The sequence below is a fragment of the Schistocerca nitens genome, chromosome 7, assembly GCF_023898315.1.
Source record: "Schistocerca nitens isolate TAMUIC-IGC-003100 chromosome 7, iqSchNite1.1, whole genome shotgun sequence".
NCBI classification, from domain to species: domain Eukaryota; kingdom Metazoa; phylum Arthropoda; class Insecta; order Orthoptera; family Acrididae; genus Schistocerca; species Schistocerca nitens.
This window is the reverse complement of record NC_064620.1, coordinates 384,079,749-384,104,997: the sequence shown is the minus strand read 5'-3', so window position 1 is coordinate 384,104,997 and position 25,249 is coordinate 384,079,749. Positions and strand designations below refer to the sequence as shown.

The window sequence follows — 25,249 nt, the reverse complement described above, 5'->3', positions numbered from 1 at the left end:
CAGCCACTCGTGCTGGCGAAACATCAGAAAAATCATTAGATGAACGTCGGCCGAAGAACCCGAGACAGAAGCCAATAGGCAGTTTGTCGAAAACCCACTTGATGGGGATAGCTATCGGCCCATCAGCCTCACCATCATTCTTTGTAAGCTGCTGGAACATATGGTGTGTCGGCAGTTGGGTTGGGTCCTGGAGTCACATGGCCTACTGGCTCCATGTCAGGGCAGCTTCTGCCAGGGTCGCTCTACCACTGATAATCTTGTGTCCCTAGAGTCTGCCATCTGAACAGCCTTTTCCAGATGCTAACACCTGGTTGCCGTCTTTTTTTGATTTACGAAAAGTGTATGGCACGACCTGGCCACATCATATCCTTGCCACATTATACGAGTAGGGTCTCCGTGGCTCACTCCCGATTTTTATCCAGAATTTCCTGTCGCTTTGTACTTTCCATGTCCAAGTTGGTGCCTCCCATAGTTCCCCCCCATATCCAGGAGAATGCGGTCCCGCAGGGCTCTGTATTGAGTCTCTCTAATTTTAGTGGCCATTAATGCTCTAGCAGCAGCTGTAGGACTGTCCATTTCACCTTCTCTGTATGCAGACGACTTCTGCATTTCATACTGCTCCACCAGCACTGGTGTTACTGAGCGGTGCCTACAGGGAGCCATCCACAAGGTGTTGTCTTGGGCTCTAGCCCACGGTTTCCTGTTTTCGGCTGCAAAGTCGCGTGTTATGCACTTCTGTCAGCATCGTACCATTCATCCAGAACCAGAACTTCACCTTAATGACGATCCACTCGCTGTAGTGGAGACATATTGATTCTTAAGACTGGCTTTCGATGTCCAGTTGACTTGGCTTCCTCACCTATGTCAGCTTAAGTGGAAGAGTTGGCGGCACCTCAATACCCTCCGCTGACTGAGCAACACCAACTGGGGTGCAGATCGCTCTATACTGGTGCAGCTCTACAGAGCCCTTGTTCAATCCCAGCTTGACTATGGGAGTCTGATTTATGGTTTGGCGGTGCCCTCAGCATTGTATCTACTCTACCCAGTGGACCACTGTGGTGTTCACTTAGTGACAGGAGCTTTTAGGATGAGTCTGCGGTGACCAGCGTTCTTGTTGAATCCAGAGTGCCTCTATTGCAGGTTAGGTGTGCACAACTGCTGGCCAGTTACGTAGCACACATTTGTAGTTCTCCTGTGCATCCGAATCACCATCTCCTTTTCCCACCCACGTCGGTTCATCTCCCACATTGGCAGCCCAGGTCAGGTCTTCCAATTTCAGTTCGTGTCCAATCCCTTCTTTCTGAACTGGAGTCCTTGCCTTTACCACCTATACTTGAGGCCCATTCACGTACATCTCCATGGTGTATACCTAAGCCACAGCTTCGCCTGGACCTTTCACATGGCTGCAACCCCCCTGCGGGTTCGGGGGTTAGAATAGGCCCGCGGTATTCCTGCCTGTCGTAAGAGGCGACTAAAAGGAGTCTCAAATGTTTCGGCCTTATGTGATGGTCCCCTCTCGGGTTTGACCTCCATCTTTCTAAATTATTCCGAAGAGCGAGCCAATTGGGGAAGGGCGCCTTACATGGTGCACTGTATCCGTTGTGTATTGAGACCTTTAGCCGGCTTTTTCGTCGTTGCAATGGTGTCCCGCTCGTTTTCCATCTCTTGGGCTAGGATACGTCCCTGGGTGCGATTACCACGCTGCACTCTGCAGTGTTGCTTTTAACTGCGACGACGACCTTGGACATTTTTGCACCTAAGATCCAGCACGGTAACCAGTCTGTTGTGGTGGGGCCGCCATGTACCCTGTTGGTTGTAGCCCCCTGACAACACAGGGATCGCTCTACTGATGCCTGCGCCGTTAACTCCCCACGTATGCCAAGGAGTAGATGCCCATCTCCCTGGGGCATCAAGACTCCCGGCAATGGCCATCCTGCCAGGTGGCTATTGCTGCGGCTGGGTGGCGCCTGTGGGGAGGGCCCTTGGTTGGAGTAGGTGGCATCAGGGCGGATGACCCGCAATGAAGCGTGGTACATCATCTCTCGCTGGCGGGCAGCCACCAGCAGTCTCTAAGCGTTCGAGGGCTCATTTTAAAGCCAACGTTTATGACCCCAAATCGTTCCCATCCCTGGCCACTCCATGGGAGGAACGAAAGGCAATGAATGACAGTGACGTCTATTCGCCCAGGTATCTTGTCTGTACCAGAGCTGATGGTGACTCGTTTCTCTCCGTGAAGCCTCAGTTCTTTGTAGAGCATTTAGAGGACAAGTTTGGGGAGGTGGAGGGTTTGTCCAAAATGTGCTCTGGGTCAGTTTTGATAAAAACGGCATCCTCTGCCCAGTCACGCAGGTTACTTGCTTGTGACAAGTTGGGGGATGTTCACGTTACCATTACCCCACATAAGAGTTTAAATATGGTCCAGGGTGTTATTTTCCATAGGGACCTCCTTTTGCAGTCTGTTGATGAGCTGCGCACCAATTTAGAGCGCCGAGGTGTACATTTCGTCCGGCGTGTTCATCGGGGTCCGAGGGACAATCAGGTAGCTACCGGTGCCTTCATCTTGGCCTTCGAAGGTGATACCTTACCAGAGAAGGTCAAGGTGATGGTCTACCGGTGTGACGTCAAACCCTATATCCCTCCCCCGATGCGGTGCTTTAAGTGCTGGAAGTTTGGTCACATGTCCTCTCACTGTACTTCTAGCCTCACATGTCGAGATTGTGGACGCCCATCTCATCCCGATACTCCATGTGCTCCGCCTCCCGTCTGTGTCAACTGTGGAGAGCCTCATTCCCCTTGCTCGCCGGACTGCAGTATCTTACAGAAAGAATGCAAAATCATGGAATATAAGACCCTGGACCGACTGACTTACACTGAGGCTAAGCGGAAATTTGAACGGCTACATCCCGTGCGCATGATGTCATCTTATGCCTCCACTGTCACTCCTGCTCCAGCTCCTTCAGCTGCAAGATATACAGTCAGCTCTCAGAGTCAGATGACCTCACCTGCCCCCTTGATGATGGGGGCCCCTTCTCTCGCTGTTGCTCCCACACCATCTACCTCGGGAGCAGCACCCACTAAACCACCGGGGACACCAGTCCCCACTTCTAAGCCGGAGAAGCGTAAGTCTTCTTCGGCTTCTCTCGCTCGGAAGGGATCACTTGGGTCACTCCCTTCCCACGTTCCTACCAGCGGCACAGCAGACACCAACCAGTGGCTGAAGAAGCCACAGGTCGCTGGTCGACGGGCTTCGCGATCCTCTTCGGTCCCAGAGACTGACTCCGATAAGCCCTCTCAACAACGGCAACCAAAGGAACAGCGAGAGAAAACGACTTTGAAGACCCGTAAGTCCAAGACACCTGCGGTGGCACCTACTCCACCGCTACCTAAAAGCTCTGCGTCTGAGGATGAGGTGGAGATCCTTGCGTCCGCTGAGGACCTCGATCTCACCGATCCCTCAGACGCAATGGATAGCACTTGCACGGGTGCTCCATCGGAGGCAGCAGGTGACCCAGCGGCGTAATCTGCCTTCCCAGTCCCGTCACGCCTTTCTCCGCAATGGACAATACCATTTTCCAGTGGAACTGCAGCGGTTTCTTCCACCATCTACCTGAGCTCCAACAACTTACCAGCCTTCACCCTTTCTTCTGCATTGCTCTTCAGGAAACTTGGTTTCCAGCAATGCGAACCCCTGCCCTCTGTGGCTATCGGGGTTATTATAAGAACCGGGCAGCATATGAAAGGATGTCTGGTGGCGTCTGCCTCCAAACACCTTTAGAGGCTGTCGCTGTTCGGGTGTGGACGCCACAGGCTGTTACCGTCTGCAGTCTTTACCTTCCACCGGATGGTGATGTCTCGCAGCATGTCCTGGCTGCGCTGATAGTCCAATTGCCGCCACCTTTCTTGCTATTGGGCGACTTCAACGCCCATAACCCTCTGTGGGGTGGGTCAGTGGCAACAGGTCGAGGCACCACCGTTGAGCATTTATTGTCGCAGCTCGATCTCTCGATTTTAAATGATGGGGCTTCACACACTTCAGTGTGGCGCATGGCACATACTCCGCCATTGACCTTTCAATCTGTAGCCCTAGCCTCTTACCGTCTGTCCAATGGAGTGTGCATGACGACCTGTGTGGTAGTGACCACTTTCCGATCTTTCTGTCACTACCACGACGTCACTCTTTTGGGCGCCCTAGCAGATGGGCTATGAATAAGGCTGACTGGGACTTGTTCTCCTCCACTGCCGCTATCTAATGATGACATTGATGCGGTGGTTCAGTCGGTCACCACCGGCATCGTTACTGCCACCGAATCTGCCATTCCCCGTTCCTCTGGGTCCCCTCGGCGGCGGACTTTGCCTTGGTGGTCGCCTGAGATCGCTGCAGCGATTAAAGATCGCCGGCGGGCACTACAGCGTCACAAGCGACATCCCTGCATTGAACACCTCATCACCTTCAAACGGCTGCGTGTGCGGGCCCGCCGCCTTATCCGCCAAAGCAAGCAGGAGTGCTGGGAGTGGTATGTGTCCACCATTGGCCTCCATGTCTCTCCATCGCAGGTCTGGGCCAAGATCCGACGCCTCTATGGCTATCGGACCCCTGTCAGTGTCCCTGCGCTCTCACTTAATGGAGCAGTTTGTACAGACTCCGGCGAAATTGCCAACAGCTAGGCAGAGCATTTTACTCTTAGTTCCGCTTCTTCCAATTACCCACTGGCCTTCCGCTCCATTAAAGAGCGGATGGAACGTCGGAGCCTTTCGTTTCGCACCCACCACCCAGAATCTTACAATGCTCCATTCAGTGAGTGGGAATTTCGCAGTGCCCTAGCCGCTTGCCCTGATACCGCTCCTGGGCCAGATGGCGTCCACTGTCAGATGCTGAAACACCTTTCAGTGGACTGCCAGCGGCGCCTCCTCGATATTTACAACCGTCTTTGGGTCAAGGGGGAGTTTCCGTCGCAATGGCGGGAAAGCATTGTCATCCCCGTTTTGAAACCTGGAAAGAACCCTCTGGAGGTGGACAGCTACCGTCCCATTAGCCTCACCAACGTTCTTTGGAAGTTGCTTGAACGGATGGTGAGCCGGCGCTTGAATTGGGTCCTGGAGTCTCGCGGCCTTCTGGCTCCGTCTTAGGGTGGGTTCCGTAAAGGCCGCTCCGCCACCGACAATCTGGTGAGCCTGGAGTCGGCCATCCGTACTGCCTTTGCCCGCCGTCAGCACCTGGTCGCTGTCTTTTTCGACATGCGGAAGGCGTACGATACGACATGGCGTCATCACATCCTTTCTACGCTTCATGGATGGGGTCTTTGGGGTCCTCTGCCGATTTTTGTCCGCAATTTTCTGTCATATCGTACCTTCCGCGTGCAAGTCGCGGCCTCGTATAGTTCCTCCCACGTCCAGGAGAGCGGTGTGCCACAGGGTTCTGTTTTAAGTGTCTGCCTATTTTTAATAGCCATTAACGGTCTCGCTGCGGCCGTGGGAAATTCTGTGTCCGCTTCCCTGTATGCTGACGACTTCTGCCTTTACTACAGCTCTACTGGCATTGCAGCTGTTGAACGTCAGCGCAGGCGCAGTCTTGGGCTGTAGCTCATGGGTTCCAGTTTTCGGCAGCCAAGACCTGCTTTATGCATTTCTGCCGGCGACGTACTGTCCACCCGGAGCCGCAGCTTTCTCTTGACGGCGAACTTCTTTCAGTGGTGGAATCACACAGGTTTTTGAGGGTGGTTTTCGATGCCCGGTTGACTTGGCTGCCTCATATCCGGCAGCTCAAACAGGTGTGTTGGCGGCATCTCAATGCTCTGCGATGTTTGAGCCACACCCGTTGGGGCGCCGACCGATCTACCCAGTTTCGGCTCTACCAGGCGTTAATCCAGTCTCGTCTGGATTATGGGAGCCTGGCTTATGGCTCAGCTTCCCCATCTGCGTTGCGGGTGCTGGACCCAATCCTCCATAGTGGGATACACCTTGCCACTGGTGCTTTCCACACCAGCCCTGTGGACAGCATACTAGTGGAGGCAGGTGTCCCTCCACTGCGGTTACGATGCCAACAATTACTGGCTGTTTATGCTGCCCATGTTTTTAGCTTGCCCGGGCATCCAAATTACCGTGTCCTATTCCCGCAGTCAGTCGTCCATCTGCCAGACCGTCGGCCCCGGTCGGGTTGTCCGATCGCCGTACGCGTCAAGGAGCTTCTCTCCGGGCTTGGGTTTTTCCCTGACCCACCTCCTTTCCGGGCACCTCTGCGTACACCCCCGTGGTGTTTCCTCGCCCTTGCCTTCGGTTCGACTTGGCACAGGGCTCGAAGGACTCGGTCCCTCCAGAGGCCTTCCGCCGCCGCTTTTATTCCATCCTGGCCACGTATCAGGGCTCTGGAATTGTTTACACTGACGGTTCGATGGTTGCTGGTCGTGTCGGGTATGCGCTAACTCTAGGGGACCATTCCGAACAACGTTCCTTGCCGGATGGCTGCAGCGTTTACACTGCTGAGCTGGTCGCCATCTTTCGTGCCCTAGAGTATATCCGCTCCTGCTCAAGTGAGTCCTTCGTTATCTGTAGCGATTCCCTGAGCGGTTTACGAGCTCTCGACCAGTGTTTTCCTCGTTCTCATCTGGTGATGGCTATCCATGAGTCCCTGCATACTCTCGCGCGTTGCGGCTGCTCTGTGGTCTTTGTGTGGACCTCCGGTCACGTCGGTATCCCGGGCAATGAACGTGTTGACCGCCTGGCCAAACAGGCCACCAGTGAACCCACCCTGGACATTGGTCTCCCGGAGACTGATTTGCGGGCAGTCTTCCGCCGCGAAGTTCTCTCGCTTTGGGACACTGAATGGCGCAATCTGCCCACGCCAAACAAACTCCGTTCTCTCAAGGCGACGACGCGTGTGTGGCAGTCATCCATGTGAGCCACTCGCAGAGATTCAGTTGTTCTTTGTGGGCTCTGCATTGGCCACACCCGACTGTCTCACAGTTATTTATTGTGTCGTGAGGACCCGCCTCTCTGTCGCTGTGGGGCGGTTTTGACGGTGGTGCACATTTTATTAACTTGTCCGCTTTTAACTGTGCTCAGGCAGTCATTTGCGCTGCCTGATACGCTCCCTGCCCTTTTACTAGATGACTCTGCCATGGTGGACTTAGTTTTGCGTTTTATTTGGGCAGGGGGTTTTTATAGTTTAATCTGAGTGTTTATGTTTTTTAGTGTTGATTCTGGCTTTTAGCCTCTGATTTTAAACTGAGTTTTTAATGTGTTCTTGGTGGTTGGCTTTTCCTCTTTTTTCTCTCTGTGGTCGGCCAACCACCGTCATACTCTGTGTGTTTTAATTTGTTTTGTCTGATCTCTGTCGGAGTCTTTCTCGTCCTGTGTCGTCTGACGTCTTTCCTGCTGTTCGTTTTTTATTCTCTTTTGGCAGTTTTAATTTTTTGGAAAAAGGGACCGATGACCATCGCAGTCTGGTCCCTTTAATCCCACAAACCAACCAACCAACATGGCTGTAAGGACTCAGTTAACCCCACGGCTCTCCGCTGCCACTTCCTCTCGATTCTTGACAAGTACCGAGGCCATAAAATGGTTTACACCGACGGATCGATGGTTGATGCTCATGCCGGCTTCATTTATGTCCATGGAGGACATATTGAACAGCATTCCTTGCCCGATGGCTGCAGTGTTTTCACTGCCGAGCTGGTGGCAATAACTCGTGCTCTTGAGCACATCCGTTCATGCCCTGGGGAGGCGTTTTCCTGTGTACTGACTCCTTGAGCGGACTACAAGCTCTCAACCAGTGCTACCCTCGTCATTCTTTGGTAGCGACCATCCAGAAGTCCACCTATTGCCTTGAAACGGTCCGGTCGTTCAGTGGTGTTTGTCTGGACCCCAGGTCGCGTCGGAATCCCAAGCAACAAACCTGCCGACAGGTTGGCCAAACTGGCTACATGGAAACCGCTTATGGAGATCGTCTTCTCTGCAACTGACTTGCGTTCAGTGCTGCGCCACAACGTTTTGCGGCTTTGGGAGATAAAATGGCATAACCTCAGCACGCACAACAAACTCCATGCCATTAAGGAGACTACGAATGTGTGGCAATCCTCCATGAGGGCCTCTCACAGGGACTCTATGGTTCTCTGCCAGCTCCACATTGGCCACACTTGGGTGACACGTGGCTACCTCCTGCGCTGTGATGACCCACCTCAGTGTCGGTGCGGCACTCGGCTGTCAGTGGCCCATATATTGGTGAGCTGTCCTTCTTTGGCTGCCCTGCGATGGACTCTTCAGTTACCGGACTCATTGCCATTAATTTTAGCTGACAATTCCTCATCGGCTAATTTAGTTTTACATTTTATTCACGACGGTGGGTTTTATCATTCTATATAAATTTTATCGCATGTCCTTTGTTCCTTTGTCTTGTCCACTCTAATGCTTTTAGGGTGGATGTTTTAATATGTCACAGAGTGGCTGGCTTTTCCTTTTTATTCTTGTGGTCAGCCAGCCATGGTCATCTGCTCTCTTGTTTTTATCCCTTCTACCTGTTTCTTGCTTCTCTCTACGGTTCTTTTTCTTGTTTTTGTCCATAGTAGGATTGGTTGTCCTTCTGTCGTTCTTCTGGTCCTTCCTTTCTCTTTCTATTGTGCTGTATGTCTCCTTTCTTTTGTTCTTTCCATTGTGTAATTATTTTACCGGGAACAAGGGACTGAAGACCTCTCAGTTTGGTCCCTTCCCCCCTCATTTACACAAACGAACCGACCAACCAGGAATCATGAAGTCGTACATTGCACTGGGATTCCACGCACTACTGTTTGATAACAATGAAGGCATACCTGTTATTGCTATCCATACAAAATTCACTGTCATCATGAACCGTTAGCCACTCATTTTCTGACAAGAGAGCATCTGCGGTGTGGGCAGTTCAGAAAATGAAAGAAGGCGACAGTTGGTTGCCTAACATGTTGTGGACCAATGAAACCCATTTCACAGCCACAGCTGCAGAATTTCGAATACCCAAATCCTAGAACTGTTGTTGAAACCCTACTGCATGTTGAGAAATTCATGGTGTGGTGTGAATTTACCACATCTACATCTATGTGTATACTGTGCAAATCAAACTTATGTACTTGGCAGAGGTTTCATTGAACCACCCTCACAATAATTCTCTGTTATTTCCCTCTCGAACAGTGCATGGAAAAACGAACACCAGTATCTTTCCATGTGAGCTCTGATTTCTCTTGTTTTATTAGGACGATCATATCTCCCATTGTAGGTTGGCATCAGTAAAATATTTCAAAATTATGGACCCCAACAATCAGTTGTCCTTTCCTTTCGGGCTTTCATAAAGCAGACCTATATTTCAGCTGGTGCCTGGCTGTTATCAATACACTATTTCATAGTGTCAATACATGTCCTAGTTCATCAGTCCCCTTTTGTTCGGTCATCTGTCACAGTTCAGTCTTAGTCTTAGTCTTGAATGAACTATGACAGAACACCAAACAACAGGGCACTGACTTACTAGGACATGTATTAAAACTATGAGGTAGTGCTTTGATTGATAATGGTTAGGCACTTGCCAAAATCTGGATTTGCTTTAAAAAAGCTTGAAAGGAGAGGATGACTGATTGCTGTGCTCAATCATTTTGAAAGTCTTGTCACATTCATTGAGTGCATTCCACATTCCAAATGGAAGGTAACTTGGTGATTGAAATTTTGTGAGAAAATTCTGGTGTAGTGAGAAACACCTTTGTTTTAATTATGTCCACCCCAAATCCTGCATCGTGTCCACGACACTATCTCCCCTATTTCTCGATAATACAAAATGTGCTGCTGCTATTTGAACTTCCTCAATGTATGCTGTTAACCATATCTGGTGAGGATCCAACGCCATGCAGCTGTACTCCAAAAGAAGACAGACAGGCATAGTGTAGGCAGTCTCTTCAGTAGATATGTTGCATCTTCTAAGTGTTCTGCCAATAAAACACAATCTGTGGTTCGCCTTCCCAACAACATTTTTGGTGTTTTCTTTTCAGTTTAAGTGATTCATAATTGTAATTCCTAGGTATTTAGTTGAATTAATGGCCTGTAGATTTGATTGATTTATCATATAGTTGAAGTTTAATGGATTCCTTTTAGCAGTCATGTAGATGACCTCACACTTTCCATTATTTAGGGTCAATTGCCAATCTTTTGCACCATACAGATGTCTTGTCTAAATCGTTTTGCAGTTTGTTGTGATATTCTGATGACTTTACAGGCGATAAATAACAGCATCATCTGCAAACAACCTAAGACATTCTCTCAGATTGTCTTATAAACTGTTTATGTATAGATAAGGAACAGTATAGGGCCTATAACAATACCCTGGAGAACACCAGAAATCACTTGGTTTACTAGATGACTTTCCATCACGATATTCCATAAACACACAATTTTACTAAAAGCCTCTTGTGTGGTACAGTGTCAAAAGCCTTCTGGAAATCCAGAAATACGGAATCACATTGAAATCCCTTGTCAACAGCTCTCAACACTTCATATGAGGAAAGAGCTAATTGTGTTTCGCAAGAACATGCTGACTGCATGTCAATAGAACATTCCCTTCGAACTAATTCGTAATGTTCGAACACAATATATCTTCCAGAATCCTGCTGCATACTGACGTTAATGATATGGACCTGTAATTAAGTGGATTACTTCTATTGCTTTTCTTTAATATTAGTATGACTTGGGCAACTTCCCAGTCTTTGGGTACGAATCTTTCATCGAGTGAGTGGTTGCGTACAATTCTTAAGTAGAGAGCTGCTGCATCAGCACACTCTGAAAGGAACGTAATAGGTATACAGTCTGGACCAGAAGCCTTGCTTTTATTAAGTAATTTAAGTTGCTTCACGTCTCCGAGGATCGCTACTTAAAGTTATTGGCAGCTGCTTTTTATTCAAATTCTGGAATATTTACTTCGTCCTCTTTGGTGATGGGATTTTTGAAGGCTTTGTTTAGTAACTCTGCTTTAGCAGCACTATCGTCAATAATATTTCCATTGCTGTCATACAGAAAAGGCAGTGTTTTTGTCTTGCCACTAGCATGCTTTACGTATGCGTACCTCTGAATTTAAACAGACATTTTCACCAATTTATCAATGGTAAATTGAAGTCACCACCAACTATAATTGTATGAGTTGAGTACGTGTTTGAAATTAGACTCAAGTTTTCTTTGAACCTTTCAGCAATTGTAACATCCGAGTTGGAAGGTCAGTAAAAGGACCCCAATTATTATTTTATTCCGGTTGCCAAACATGAGCTGTATCCATACTAACTCACAGGAACTGTCTACTTCAGTTTTGCTACCAGATAAACTACTTCTCTCAACCCATCCCCCCTTCCCCTCCTCTCTCTCCATCCCTCTTACCCCCCACTCTGCCCATCAACTTCTCTAAGCTGTCTACTCATCCCGTCCTAGCTTCCCTTTTCGCTGTCCCTCTCATGCTTTCACTCTCTCTGTCCATCTTCTCTTCCTCCTCCTCCCCCGCCCCCTCTCTTTCCTCCCTACATCACCCTATTCATCTTCCCCATGCATCCCCTTCATTATCTATTTCCCTAAACCTTCTTCTCCCCATCTACCTCCTCTTCCCCCGCTCTCTGCCCCTCCTCCTCCTCCTCCTCCTCCTCCTCCTCCTCCTCCCGCCTCTCCATCTCCTCCTCTCCCTCTCTGTGCCCTTCGTGTGCCACTTCTCTCTGTCAGTGTCCTTCGGCCACCTCCCTTTGTCCATCCCAGCGGATCCCTGTCTCCGTGCCTCCCCTTCACTATCCATCTCCATATCAATCTGCATCCAGCCATGACCATCTACATGTATAGCCCCTGCAGAACAGGTGAATGAAGCAAGCACAGGCTACTGCCACAACACATCTGTCGTGCAGGGCAGCATGAACAGTGGGGGCTTGGAGAACCTTTTTTCCCCCTAACAGGGCTTTCTGATTCTACTCCCCACACAACCTGCCTCTCGTGCAGGCAGCCTGTTTGGTTGGCGGGCTGAAAAAACATGGTTTCGCCTGTATCTCCACTCCTATTGGAGCTAGGAGAAACCACAGTGCTGATTTTGTAAAGTTCACTGTTTGTGTGCAAATTTTGGTTGAAATCAATCCAGGGGTTTGGGAGGAGATCATAATCATACATACTTGCAGTGTTCTTGATATGGTCGCACAAAAAAATAATCAGTTTTGTTTTCACAAGTAGATTACAGAGTAACTTAATTGCACCGTCACTACAAGCAATGAAAGTGATGTGATATGTTGCTTCGTTATCTCAGTTGGTACAAGAGTTACCACAATTAAATTGCAGTTTCGGCCATTATCCGGTCGGCTACACTTTCAAATGCATGCACCGCCAGCTACGCCACAATGTTTCCTACAGCCACTTATGTTCAAACATTCATACACTGACCAAGCGAGGTGGCGCAGTGGTTAGCACACTGGACTCGCATTCAGGAGGACGGCGGTTCAATCCCGTCTCCGGCCATCCTGATTTAGGTTTTCCGTGATTTCTCTAACTCGTTTCAGGCAAATGCCGGGATGGTTCCTTTGAAAGGGCACGGCCGATTTCCTTCCCAATCCTTCCCTAACCCGAGCTTGCGCTCCATCTCTAATGACCTTGTTGTCGACGGGACGTTAAACACTAACCACCACCACCACCATTCATACACTGACCCCATTTTTGTGTGTTTGCCAGTTGAATAACCTTTACAGACTTTCATAGTGGCCAGGGCTCAACATGTTCTGAACAGACTTTGTATTGAGGTTATCAGTGTCAAATCAGCACAAGGTCTAAACCTCACCATCTCAGGTTTTCTTGAAATTTGGCACGTGTGTGTTGTTGGTATAGATGTAGGAAAGTATGAAACTTTACTGAGCTATGTCAACTCTTTTCTGAATTACAGAGCCATAAAGTTATCATAAATGGCATGCCTGAATTGTATCTGTAAATAGTCAGTGGTTCAAAAGTTTCTGATAAATGTAGGAAGGAAATTACTATGTTAAAAATGTGCAGTTTCTAAGTGCTAAAAATGTTGAACATGATCATTTTCACTCAAAAGCATTATTGTACATTGATACAGAATTTATAACTACTTCAGAGGTTAATCAGTCATTTAATATATCTCTTGAACAGTTAGGTGAGTCTCCCATTGCAAAGAGAAAAATGAAATACGAGAAGTATTGGAGATCGAAAGCAAGAAAAATTTCCACAACTGTGAAACATAAACTCTTTTTCTGCTTGTGCTGAAAGTTTGTCATCAGAAAGCAAAAGTGATGTTGAGAAATGTAAAGTTGTAAAAAATCTGGAAAATAAGTTTTCCAGTTGTACAAATTGTTCAAAAAGGCTAATGCTTCTAAAATGTTTAGCAGATAATTGGAACATTAGAATGGTAATGCATGAGTACAAATGCCCAGTCAGTCAAAAAGAATTCAAAGGTTCAAATTTACAACCCAGGGAAATGCTTGCCAATAGACACAGTGGGAATTGCACATTGATTTTATGAAGGATGTAATTAGCAGGGCAGTGCCAGGTATTAAAGGCTTTGTGACAGTTAATGAATCAGACGGAAGTAGAGCAAATGTTTTCGAAAAACATCATATTGTGTAACCTTAAAGAAGAATACAAAAATTTTAAAAAGAAGTTTGACAGCATAAAAATAATTTGCTAAATTGAGACCTAAACATTGTATGTCAGCTAGTCAAAGTGGCACAGACACTATTTGTGTGTGCACAGATCACCAAAACATGAAACTAATGATAGTAAAAACTAAATTGAAAACTGTAAGAAGAGGTAAAATTCAAAATTACAAGCAGTGCCTCACAAAAGTGCTTTGTAACACATCGTCTGTTGATTGTAAGATGGGGAAATGTGCTTACTGTCCAGGTGGGAATGAGATGTGTAAAATTTTGGAAGACTCCTTTGCTGAAAATTGAACTAAAAAAAGTACAATTTCACCAGTGGGTTGTAGTCTTAGATATTTTGGAGAAAAGAAGAGTTTGATTTATTCTGCAGCAATATGTCCTCTTTATCTCAGCATTACCTCATTCTCAGGCAGCAGGAATATTTTCTAAACAGCACAAAAGAAAATTTGAAAGAATCTGAATTCTTTGTCATGGGTGATTTTTCTGAAAATTACCACACAGATCTACAAGATAAAGCTCAAGAGTTACCACTGGACAAAGCAATGGGTTAATATCTGGCTCTTTGTTATATATTTCAAAGAGGAAAACAAAGTTGATCATCTTACTCATGACATTGTTTCTGATTCACTAGAGCACACCACAGTTGCTGTATATACTTAAAAGAAAAAAAAGAACATAACTTTTCTGACAGTCAAAGATCAAAACCTACCAAAAAAGTTATTCTATTTTTCAGATTGGTGTTCTGCCCAGTACAAAAACAAAAAGAGCTTCTCAAACCTCAGTTTCCAAGTGGAAGATTTTAAAGTGTGAGCAGAGTGGCACATTTTTGTCACAGCACATTGCAAATGGGCTCGTGACGGTGTTGGACGATCTGCAGAGAGACTGGCAGCTCGTTCCAGTTTTCAAAGACCCTATGAATACCAATTACGAAACCCACTGAAACTTTTTCAATGGACAGTAGAAAGCATTATCAATGTAAACTTAGCATATGTAACTAAAGAAGACTATATTGAATCAGAATGTTTCATGTAAAATTGCTTTGAGCAAGCATTGGCTATCAAAGGAAAGCTTCAGTACCATGCATTCATTCTGAAAACTAGATCAAAAATATTGGTGAAAAACTTTTCTTGGAATTCAAAAGTTTGTTAAAAGGAAATGTAGAATCTCACGGATAAACTAAAATTAGCAGACACATCAGGCTATACCACTGTTGTCTATCTAGCAAACTAGTGCCTCAAGTACTTCTTGCAGAAAAATGAAGAACTTGATGAAGTAAAAATAATTTTTCTTCATCCAGCTGGGCCATCTACATCCTCCCTATATCCAAGAAATGCTGATGTTCTGGTGACAGTAAATCCTGTGACTCCTACTGGAAGAACTTATACTTTACTTGAGTGATGTGTACCAAGCGAAGCCTTTTCAAACTTAAAATGTTAAACAGATCCTGTTACTTAATAGTTAGTTTTACTGTGGACTATTTATGTAATCTTTATCACAACAGTGTTCATGTTTAGTTTCATGAAAATGTCCGTATTAGTAATGTTGTAATAATTAACATGAGTACGCATGTGAATTATTGAGAAAGAGAGCTTCAGTATTGTTTCTTTCTTTCCCTGTTTTTTTTTTTTTCCAATGAGGAAATTATCATCCCAAATTTATATTTTGATCTGTGATTTACAACAATACTAGGTACTCATGGAATAAATTTGTAAATTGTAAAATGTGTATTTCTGGAAAAAAATTAACTAAAACTTTAAATTTTGTATTGAAAATAATTTTCTTATATTAACCTATATATTATTATATATGGTAGGGAAGGGTTTGAAAAATGATACCTATTCATCCCAGGTCTGTTGCAGTTGGCTTCTACAGCAATTCTAAAAAGTACCATTTCCTGTTTTTGTGCCCATTTATGTTAACTTTGCACCTCTGTAATTATGAAACAAGTTGACAGCTCAGTAAAATTTCATGTTTTTCTAAGTCTATACCAACAGCATGCCTTTGCCAGAGTTCCAGAAAATCTGAGATGGTGAAATAGAAAACGGTCTTTTTCTGTGTTGATTTGACCATTGAAGAGTGACAGGTTCATAAATCTTTTGTATATGTGTATGTTTCAACATTCAAGTCTACTGTTAACAGCTGATGCTGCTACTAATGGAGCAAAGTTAAGCATTTTTATTATTTGCTATTAGATGTAGAATAAATTAATATCTGAATTCTCTGTTCATGAATGGCATCTGTTCCTCGCCCCTGTATCTACTAAAGAACCACACATTGTTCAAAAGAAGACATAATGTAAATGTAAGACATAATTATGTTGCCCTCTGTGTACTATCCTTTGCCATATCCTGGTTTCACTACCTTAAACTGTTCAGAAAATAAAAGGAGCACTATATCTTACATGACTCATCCTGGCAAGAAAAGTGCCAGAATCCTGAAAATCGCTTCAGTAACGTATCTCAAGTTTTATGTATATTAATCATTTCAGAAATTGGTCATATGTGATTAGGACTTTCACTTTGAGGGTTCTATACGAACTTAATTATGTACATAGACAGTTCATCCATTTCGGAAATTGAGGATCTTGACAATTTTTACCTGTTATCGACATTGATATTGGCAAGATATGGGGCCCACAGATTCCAAGACTATTGAGGGTGTTTTTATTTCAAGTATGAAAACGAATAACAAATAACAGAAGAAATGAACAATTTTCCAATATTTTCCTTGACTTGTACTGTGAAAACTTCCTTCTTGCCAGATTTCATGATTCTACATCAAGGGCAAGTACCCTGTAGGTTCAAATGAGTGAGTCTGCAAGTATCAAAATATTTGAAATAAATGGCCATATCTTTTGATTGCTTTGACTTAGTAGCTAACATTTATTGTGCTTCCAAGGGACCATAGACCTTTCAGTGTGTGACGTAAATTTCAACTTGATATGTCTACCTGTTCCTGAGAAAAAGGAATCTTAATAGACAGACAGATAAATAGACAGTCTGATAACAAATGACAATTTTTTTCATGTGATGTAATTACAAATTAATAATTTTTGCACTTTTTTCTTTGGTTGTAGTGTGAAACCTTGCTTCATTTCACGATTCTAGGTAAAGGCAAGTACCCTTTGGGTTTTAATGAATGAGTTTTTGAGTATCAAAATATGTGATAGCCGTATCTTTTGTTGACATTGACATTGACGCTTCCCTTTTTTGCATTTCCAGTGGACCATAGACCTTAATATGTGACACACATTTCAACTTGATAAAGCTACCCACTCCTGAAGAAAAGGGTTTTGAACAGTCAGATGAACAGACAGACAACAACAAAGTGATCCTAAAAGGATTTTATTTTTGGTGATTGATGTACAGAACCATAAAAAGTAGAATTTAGTTGGATGACATTGTTGACTAGGAGCCTCTAAGGGGTACATTCGGCCACTTAGCCAGCATGTTACTATATGGGAAAGAAGTATACTTTGTGTGTGTGTGTGTGTGTGTGTGTGTGTGTGTGTGAGAGAGAGAGAGAGAGAGAGAGAGAGAGAGAGAGAGATAGAAGGGGGGGGGGGAGATATTTACACATATATAAAACCAAGAAACACAAATAGTAATCAGATAATTTGTTTATTGCAGTTTGGAGCTAAATTGTAGCACTTCATGGGAGAGAGAGGGAGAGAGAGAGAGAGAGAGAGAGAATTATTTACATAATAAGTAAGTTTTAAACATTGAATATGTTATTATTATTTTTATACAAAATGATAAACCCTCTCTGCTTCACAGTCTGATCCAAAAGTACAGCCAGGACAACCAAGCCAGTTAGCATTTGTTCGTGTATACTGTGGTGCAACAAATCAGTGTACAGTGGGCAATGCGTCACTTGCAGCAGCACATATAGATACTACAACAAAACCTGCCATCATATTCCGCATTGCAGCAAGGAATGACAAAGGGTATGGACCAGCAACACAAGTTAGGTGGTTACAAGGTAAGTTATGACATAAAAGTTCAGCAGTGTAAGCTATATGTATCTTCTCTTTAAGCAGCATCACCATTTAGGAGTTATTTATGGACTGTGAAACTGGTCATTAACATGTCAGGTGCATTAAAATTTAAACCATAGATGTAAATTTGAAGTACAACGTAACAGAACATAGTTCATGTAATTATCAATAGATTGAACAGCTGCTGTTGGAGCATAGCTGACAAGTACATACAGCATAAAACCAGACATCTTGTGTTAAGTTTCCAGTTTCTTAAATATAGGAGCAAAGGACTGCAACAGAAGATGTCAGAGAGAAACAGCAATGAACTTCAGAGAAACAGTATGTTCTGCACAAGAACTAGAAAGTGGACTCCCAAAATTTAGGTGGAAACAAAAGTTGAATGATAGGAATGGGGAGAGGAGTTGAGAAAAAAATGGCAAATAATATGAACGTATGTGATACTGAAGACAGTAGCTCCAAGAAAGATAATTGTTTATCCTTTTAAAGATAGCTTGAGCATTAGAAAAACACATAGTAAATTGGTGCTGTACGTAACTTCTGCTCCTAGTGTTGCTGTATTGGATCTACGAGTTTTATAATCTGAGCTAGTCATAAATACATTATTTATATGCCTCTTTACTAGTTATCACCGTCTCAACTATATGATTTTTTGTCTTCCTTGATATCGTTGCTGATACAACATTCAAGATTCAAGATAAATTCTAAAAGAAAAAGATAACAATAAGAAATTTAGATGCACGGAATCCTGTACAAAACAGCTTGAAAGACAAGGAGTAAAATAAACAAGCGTAATTAACACTTTGGAGAGCAAGCCCAAACATAGCTCAGTCTAAAACTGTGTTTTAAAAAGGCCACGTCTGAGTATATATCAGGCCTTGATTTTCTCGTTGTGTAAGCCACCTGTCACTCTAAAACTGGACACATTTCATATGAGAACAGTTTACAGATGTCTCGCTACATGTCCTGTAACTGGAGCTGCATTCTTTTGTTAGTTTCTAGAATTATTTTGAAAGAAGCATTAGTGAACATAGCAGCTGCTGTCACTAATGGTTGAGCCAACATTATCACATTTCGTGCATGTACTCGTCAGATTTTGCATTTGCTGTTCACCTGCTACAAATACATCAAGTTTGTGGAATGAGCTCAGTAACTCACCTAACACTTTTTACTTAGGAGGATCATTATACTTTCTGTCATCATTATTTTAAATTTTTAATCCATTGTGGAACTACAGTAAGTATGGAAAATAAATCTCTGATCCTTTTTTATTTTGTATTACTCTCAAAGCTACATCAATTATATCTGTGCCAGTAATGCTTCAAATAATGGCATCAATGGTCAGTTTCGTAGGCCCAGTATGGGGGGGGGTCTCTAAAGTGTTAAAATCCGGGTGACTGTAGAAACAGAGTATTTGCTAGACAGTAAACTCCCATCACAACAATTTTAAGTTATGTGTTGCATTGTGGTGTCTAAATGTTCTGAATAGTGTAACAAGTCCTGAACTGAACCAATATTCAGCAACAAAATATGGAGTGGGAAGCTAGTCTGCATTTTTTTTATTGGTGATCACATCAGGATAGATTAAGACAGAAGTTGTAGGTAAAATTAGCAGATTATGTGCGAGCTCGGAAATCACTACCACTGTTTGACACTTGCCCATTGGTGTAATCGAAATGTGTGGTACTGAGGGTGTGCATGTTTTAAAGTAATACCACCTGCACAGGTGAAAACTATGAAGGTGAATCATGTTTCAGGGTATCATAGAGGCCTGAAAAATACGTTATGTAGGTTAAATGGCCGGTGTAATGTTGTCCCGGACAGTGCTGGAAGGGGTCAGCTGAAGTAGCCATTGAGAACATAGAAGGCTATATTTGTCTATCAAAACAAATAAACATAAAAAATACAGGGTGTTTCAAAAATGACCGGTATATTTGAAACGGCAATAAAAACTAAACGAGCAGCGATAGAAATACACCGTTTGTTGCAATATGCTTGGGACAACAGTACATTTTCAGGCAGACAAACTTTCGAAATTACAGTAGTTACAATTTTCAACAACAGATGGCACTTCGGTCTGGGAAACTCTATAGTACGATATTTTCCACATATCCACCATGCGTAGCAATAATATGGCGTAGTCTCTGAATGAAATTACGCGAAACCTTTGACAGTGTCTGGCGGAATGGCTTCACATGCAGATGAGATGTACTGCTTCAGCTGTTCAATTGTTTCTGGATTCTGGCGGTACACCTGGTCTTTCAAGTGTCCCCACAGAAAGAAGTCACAGGGGTTCATGTCTGGCGAATAGGGAGGCCAATCCACGCCGCCTCCTGTATGTTTCGGATAGCCCAAAGCAATCACACGATCATTGAAATATTCATTCAGGAAATTAAAGACGTCGGCCGTGCGATGTGGCCGGGCACCATCTTGCATAAACCACGAGGTGTTCGCAGTGTCGTCTAAGGCAGTTTGTACCGCCACAAATTCACGAAGAATGTCCAGATAGTGTGATGCAGTAATCGTTTCGGATCTGAAAAATGGGACAATGATTCCTTTGGAAGAAATGGCGGCCCAGACCAGTACTTTTTGAGGATGCAGGGACGATGGGACTGCAACATGGGGCTTTTCGGTTCCCCATATGCGCCAGTTCTGTTTATTGACGAAGCCGTCCAGGTAAAAATAAGCTTCGTCAGTAAACCAAATGCTGCCCACATGCATATCGCCGTCATCAATCCTGTGCACTATATCGTTAGCGAATGTCTCTCGTGCAGCAATGGTAGCGGCGCCGAGGGGTTGCCGTGTTTGAATTTTGTATGGATAGAGGTGTAAACTCTGGCGCATGAGACGATACGTGGATGTTGGCGTCATTTGGACCGCAGCTGCAACACGGCGAACGGAAACCCGAGGCCGCTGTTGGATCACCTGCTGCACTAGCTGCGCGTTGCCCTCTGTGGTTGCCGTACGCGGTCGCCCTACCTTTCTACCACGTTCATCCGTCACGTTCCCAGTCCGTTGAAATTTTTCAAACAGATCCTTTATTGTATCGCTTTTCGGTCCTTTGGTTACATTAAACCTCCATTGAAAACTTCGTCTTGTTGCAATAACACTGTGTTCTAGGCGGTGGAATTCCAACACCAGAAAAATCCTCTGTTCTAAGGAATAAACCATGTTGTCTACAGCACACTTGCACGTTGTGAACAGCACACGCTTACAGCAGAAAGACGACGTACAGAATGGCGCACCCACAGACTGCGTTGTCTTCTATATCTTTCACATCACTTGCAGCGCCATCTGTTGTTGAAAATTGTAACTACTGTAATTTCGAAAGTTTGTCCGCCTGAAAATGTACTGTTGTCCCAAGCATATTGCAACAAACGGTGTATTTCTATCGCTGCTCGTTTAGTTTTTATTGCCGTTTCAAATATACCGGTCATTTTTGAAACACCCTGTATAATGTAGTTCGATAGATAAAAAATCTTTCTTCCCCTTCAACCCTTCTGCCAGAAGCAACCACTGGCTCCAAAAGCATGCATATGTATTAAAAGTGGAACCTCGCTTAACGAACACCTCTCAATAATGCGCAATTTGTATAACAAGCAAAACAAATTGTATAAAAAAGAGACTAACTTAATGTGTGATCTTTCGCATAACGAGTGACAATGGTTTAGTATGTTGTCACCAGCTGTTTGCATGTAGCGGATGAAACATTCAACTATATGAGCGCCTTTCATTGTCAGCACTGGCATATGAACAATATCTTTCATATGTACTGCATTCTGGGGGTAGCACTCTTTTTGCTACCCTCCCTCTTAGTGTAGCTTGTGATCACACACTTTTCTAAACTTGTGTTCACACTTTTTTTTTTGTCCAAATTTTAATAACTTTGTAGAAATGTCCTCAAAGATAAAGCCGCGAGAAGACTACCTCAAGAGAAAGAAAATTACCTTAGAAATGAAACATGAAATCATTGAAAAATGTGAAAGTGGAGCATTGCTGATTTAGCATGCACATATAATTGGTCTACATTATCTATTTTCACTATTAATGGTGACGAGATAGGTCTGTTCTGGAAAAAGATGCCAAAGCGTTCATTTATAACAGCAGAGGAGAACGTATTCCCTGGTCACAAGCCAATGAAAGACAGTCTCACACTGCTATTCTGTGCCAATGCAAGCAGCGATTTGAAAATTAAATGCTGCTTGTTTATCGTTTAGGAACTCCATGAGCCTTCAAGAAGTATAAACTTCAGAAGAGCAGGTTAAATGTGATTTGGAGGTCCAGCAACAAGGCTCGAGTGACATGTGATGTTTTTTGTGATTGGATCAGTGAAGTGTTTGGTCCTTCGTTGAAAAAATATTTGCTTGAGATGAATATGCCAGTTCACATTTTGCGCGTTACAGACAATGCTCCTGCCCATTCTCCAGGCCTACCAAATGACCACCTTGAAGAATTTCAATTCATCAACATCCAATTTCTGCCTCCCAACACCACTCTGTTACTCCACCCTGTGGATCAGCAGATTATTTGTAACTTTAAGAAGCTCTACATTAAAGCACACTTCGACCATTGATTTGAGTTGACTGAAGCTAACAATCTCACTCTCAGAGTTTTGGAAATATCACTTCAACATAGTTGCATGCATCAAGATGATCAAAAAGACTTGGGAAGGGGTTACCAAGAGAACTCTCACTTCTGCTTGGAAGAAGCTTTGGCCAAAGTGTGTTGTCGAATGTGACTCTGAGACATTCAAGTCAGTACCTGTGGAGCCTGTAGTCAGTAGGATTGTGTCTTTGGCCAAGAGCATGGGGCTAGAAGCGGATAACAATGATATCAGTGAGCTTGTGGTAAATCACAGCCAAGAAGTGACCACCAAAGAGCTTATGAAGTTGTAGAGAGTAGTCCTTCACAGGAGGAAGAGGAGGAGGCAGTTACAGAAAAGCTGCAATCTTCTGGCACAATAAGAGAAATGCTGAAAGCGTGGGAATCAGTTACATCGTACATTGAAAATCAGTACCCCATTAAAGCAGTGGCCAGGCATGCTACAAATTTATTTGACAATAATGCTGTGGCACATTTTCACCAAGTGTTGAAGCATCAGCAGAAACAAATGACTAGGTTGCTTCCTAGTAAAAAGAATTAGTTATGTATCATGAATAATGAAGTACATAATACTATATGTATAATTTTCTGTGAATAAATGGCATGAATAAGATAAAACTGTCGGTACTTTTCCTGCATGGAATACATTATTGTTTTTTACATTAATTTATATGGGATAAATTGTTTCACTTAAAGGGTGGTTTGCATTACGAGTAAGATTCTGGAACGAATTATGCTCACTATGTGAGGTTCCACTGTACCCTTTATGTGTGTGTTCTCCTGCCGTTGCTTGGTGAGTAGATTTTTTATCTACCCAATTAAAACAAATAAATAGTTGTTTATTGGTTTATTCCATTGTGAATTTATAGATTTCTTTTCAGTGTGTTTATCATACATTATTTTCAGTATGTTTATCACGTATTATATGAATCTTATTATGATTGACTTCCAGGCTTACATTTATATTTGCTCTCTGAAGGAGGCAGATACAGCTTAAAGCTACAAAAATTTGACAAAATTCACCAATTTTCCTAGTGACGTAGTAAACTTGGAAGAATGAAAGTTGACCCTCTCAGACAATTGGTCTTCTTGTACAAGATACAAATACAATTGACCATAAAGAAACTATTTTTAACCCCTTTTAAATTATTTCGAAATGACGGCTGTTCAGCAGTAGTACTATAGCATGTTCATCATATCGGGAGTTTAATGTGTTTATTGGCAAAATACATATTTACAAAACTGAGTTCTTTTAGCTGTATACCAAAATACATAATATTTTTAATTATGTTTTAAATTATGAATTTAGTTTTCTAAAATTTTGTAACATAGTAGTATGTTTTTAACTGAGAAGCTATCTAATAGAAGAACCTGATGTTGATTGATTATGTTGATATTATATAGTTATATACATCACACATTCAGAACCAGTTTTTTGTGTTAAGAGAGAGACAGATCAAGAAGATATAAAGCGCAAGAAATGAGCAAAATACGTTGCTAATGGATTTTTGTACTTTTGTTGTTGTTTTAATGTAAATCAAAAGCTACAAGCAGAGTAAGTTTTCCCTTCTGATGATGACTAGTTGCCTGTCTTCTCTAATCTGATCTTAATCCTTTTTCTTGCCTCTTGTGTTGTTTCTAGTTTTCTTTTCTCTGCTGATTTTATTCACACTCTATCCACTTGGTCCAACATAAGTCTATAAAACTTTGGAGGCTTAATTCCTAATTGTGTAATTACTTCCGTCTACCTGTCATGCCTTCAAAGTGTAATTAATGCATCATTAGTTGCAATTTTAATAATAATTTTCCCACAAAATCCACTTTTGGGAAAAGCTTTATAAATTTTGCTGTTCAATGACTCATTATCATTTTGTGTATTGGCTCCAACACACATTTTTAAGAGCTCTGTGGAACCTACATTTTTAAATACAGGCTTGATGGGTTCCATCACTGCAGGTGGTAAAGTATTTTTGTGCCTATAGCTACAGTAGTACAAGTTTATATGCCAACTAGCTCTGCAGATGATGAAGAAATTGATGAAATGTATGATGAGATAAAAGAAATTATTCAGGTAGTGAAGGGAGGTGAAAATTTAATAGTCATGGGTGACTGGAATTCAACAGTAGGAAAAGGAAGAGAAGGAAACATAGTAGGAGAACATGGATTAGGGCTAAGCTAACACTTGGTTCAAGAATCATGAAAGAAGGTTGTATACATGGAAGAACCCTGGAGATACTAGAAGGTTTCAGATAGATTATATAATGGTAAGACAGAGATGTAGGAACCAGGTTTTAAATTGTAAGACATTTCCAGGGGCAGATGTGGGCTCTGACCACAATCTATTGGTTATGAACAGTAGATTAAAACTGAAGAAACTGCAAAAAGGTGGGAATTTGAGGAGATGGGACCTGGATAAACCGAAAGAACCACAGGTTGTACAGAGTTTCAGGGAGAGCATAAGGAAACAATTGACTGCAATGGGGGAAAGAAATACAGTAGGAGAAGAATGGGTAGCTTTGATAGATGAAATAGTGGAGGATCAAGTAGGTAAAAAGACGAGGGCTAGTAGAAATCCTTGGATAACAGAACAAATATTGAATTTAATTGACGAAAGGAGAAAATATAAAAATGCAGTAAATGAAGCAGGCAAAAAGGAATACAAACGTCTCAAAAATGAGATCGACAGGAAGTGCAAAATGGCTAAGCAGGGATTGCTAGAGGACAAATGTAAGGATGTAGGCTTATCTCACGAGGGGTAAGATAGATACTGCCTACAGGAAAATTAAAGAGACCTTTGAAGAAAAGACAACCACTGCATGAATATCAAGATGGAAACCCAGTTCTAAGCAAAGAAGGGAAAGCAGAAAGTTGGAAGGAATATATAGAGGGTCTATACAGGGGCGATGTTCTTGAGGACAATATTATGGGAATGGAAGAGGGTGTAGATGAAGATGAAATGGGAGATATGATACTGCGTGAAGAGTTTGACAGAGCACTGAAAGGCCTAAGTCGA

At 43.3% G+C, this 25,249-nt stretch overlaps 1 protein-coding gene across 3 annotated transcripts in view; it reads left to right on the top strand.

Moving 5' to 3' along the window:
* Positions 1-25,249, top strand: part of LOC126194952 (host cell factor 1-like) — a 115,926-nt gene that overhangs the window by 75,077 nt on the left and 15,600 nt on the right. For all 3 annotated transcript variants that reach the window (XM_049933340.1, XM_049933339.1, XM_049933338.1), the window contains one exon: positions 17,414-17,618. In XM_049933340.1, coding sequence (XP_049789297.1) covers positions 17,414-17,618 — 205 coding nt within the window. The remainder of the gene's footprint in view (positions 1-17,413; positions 17,619-25,249) is intronic.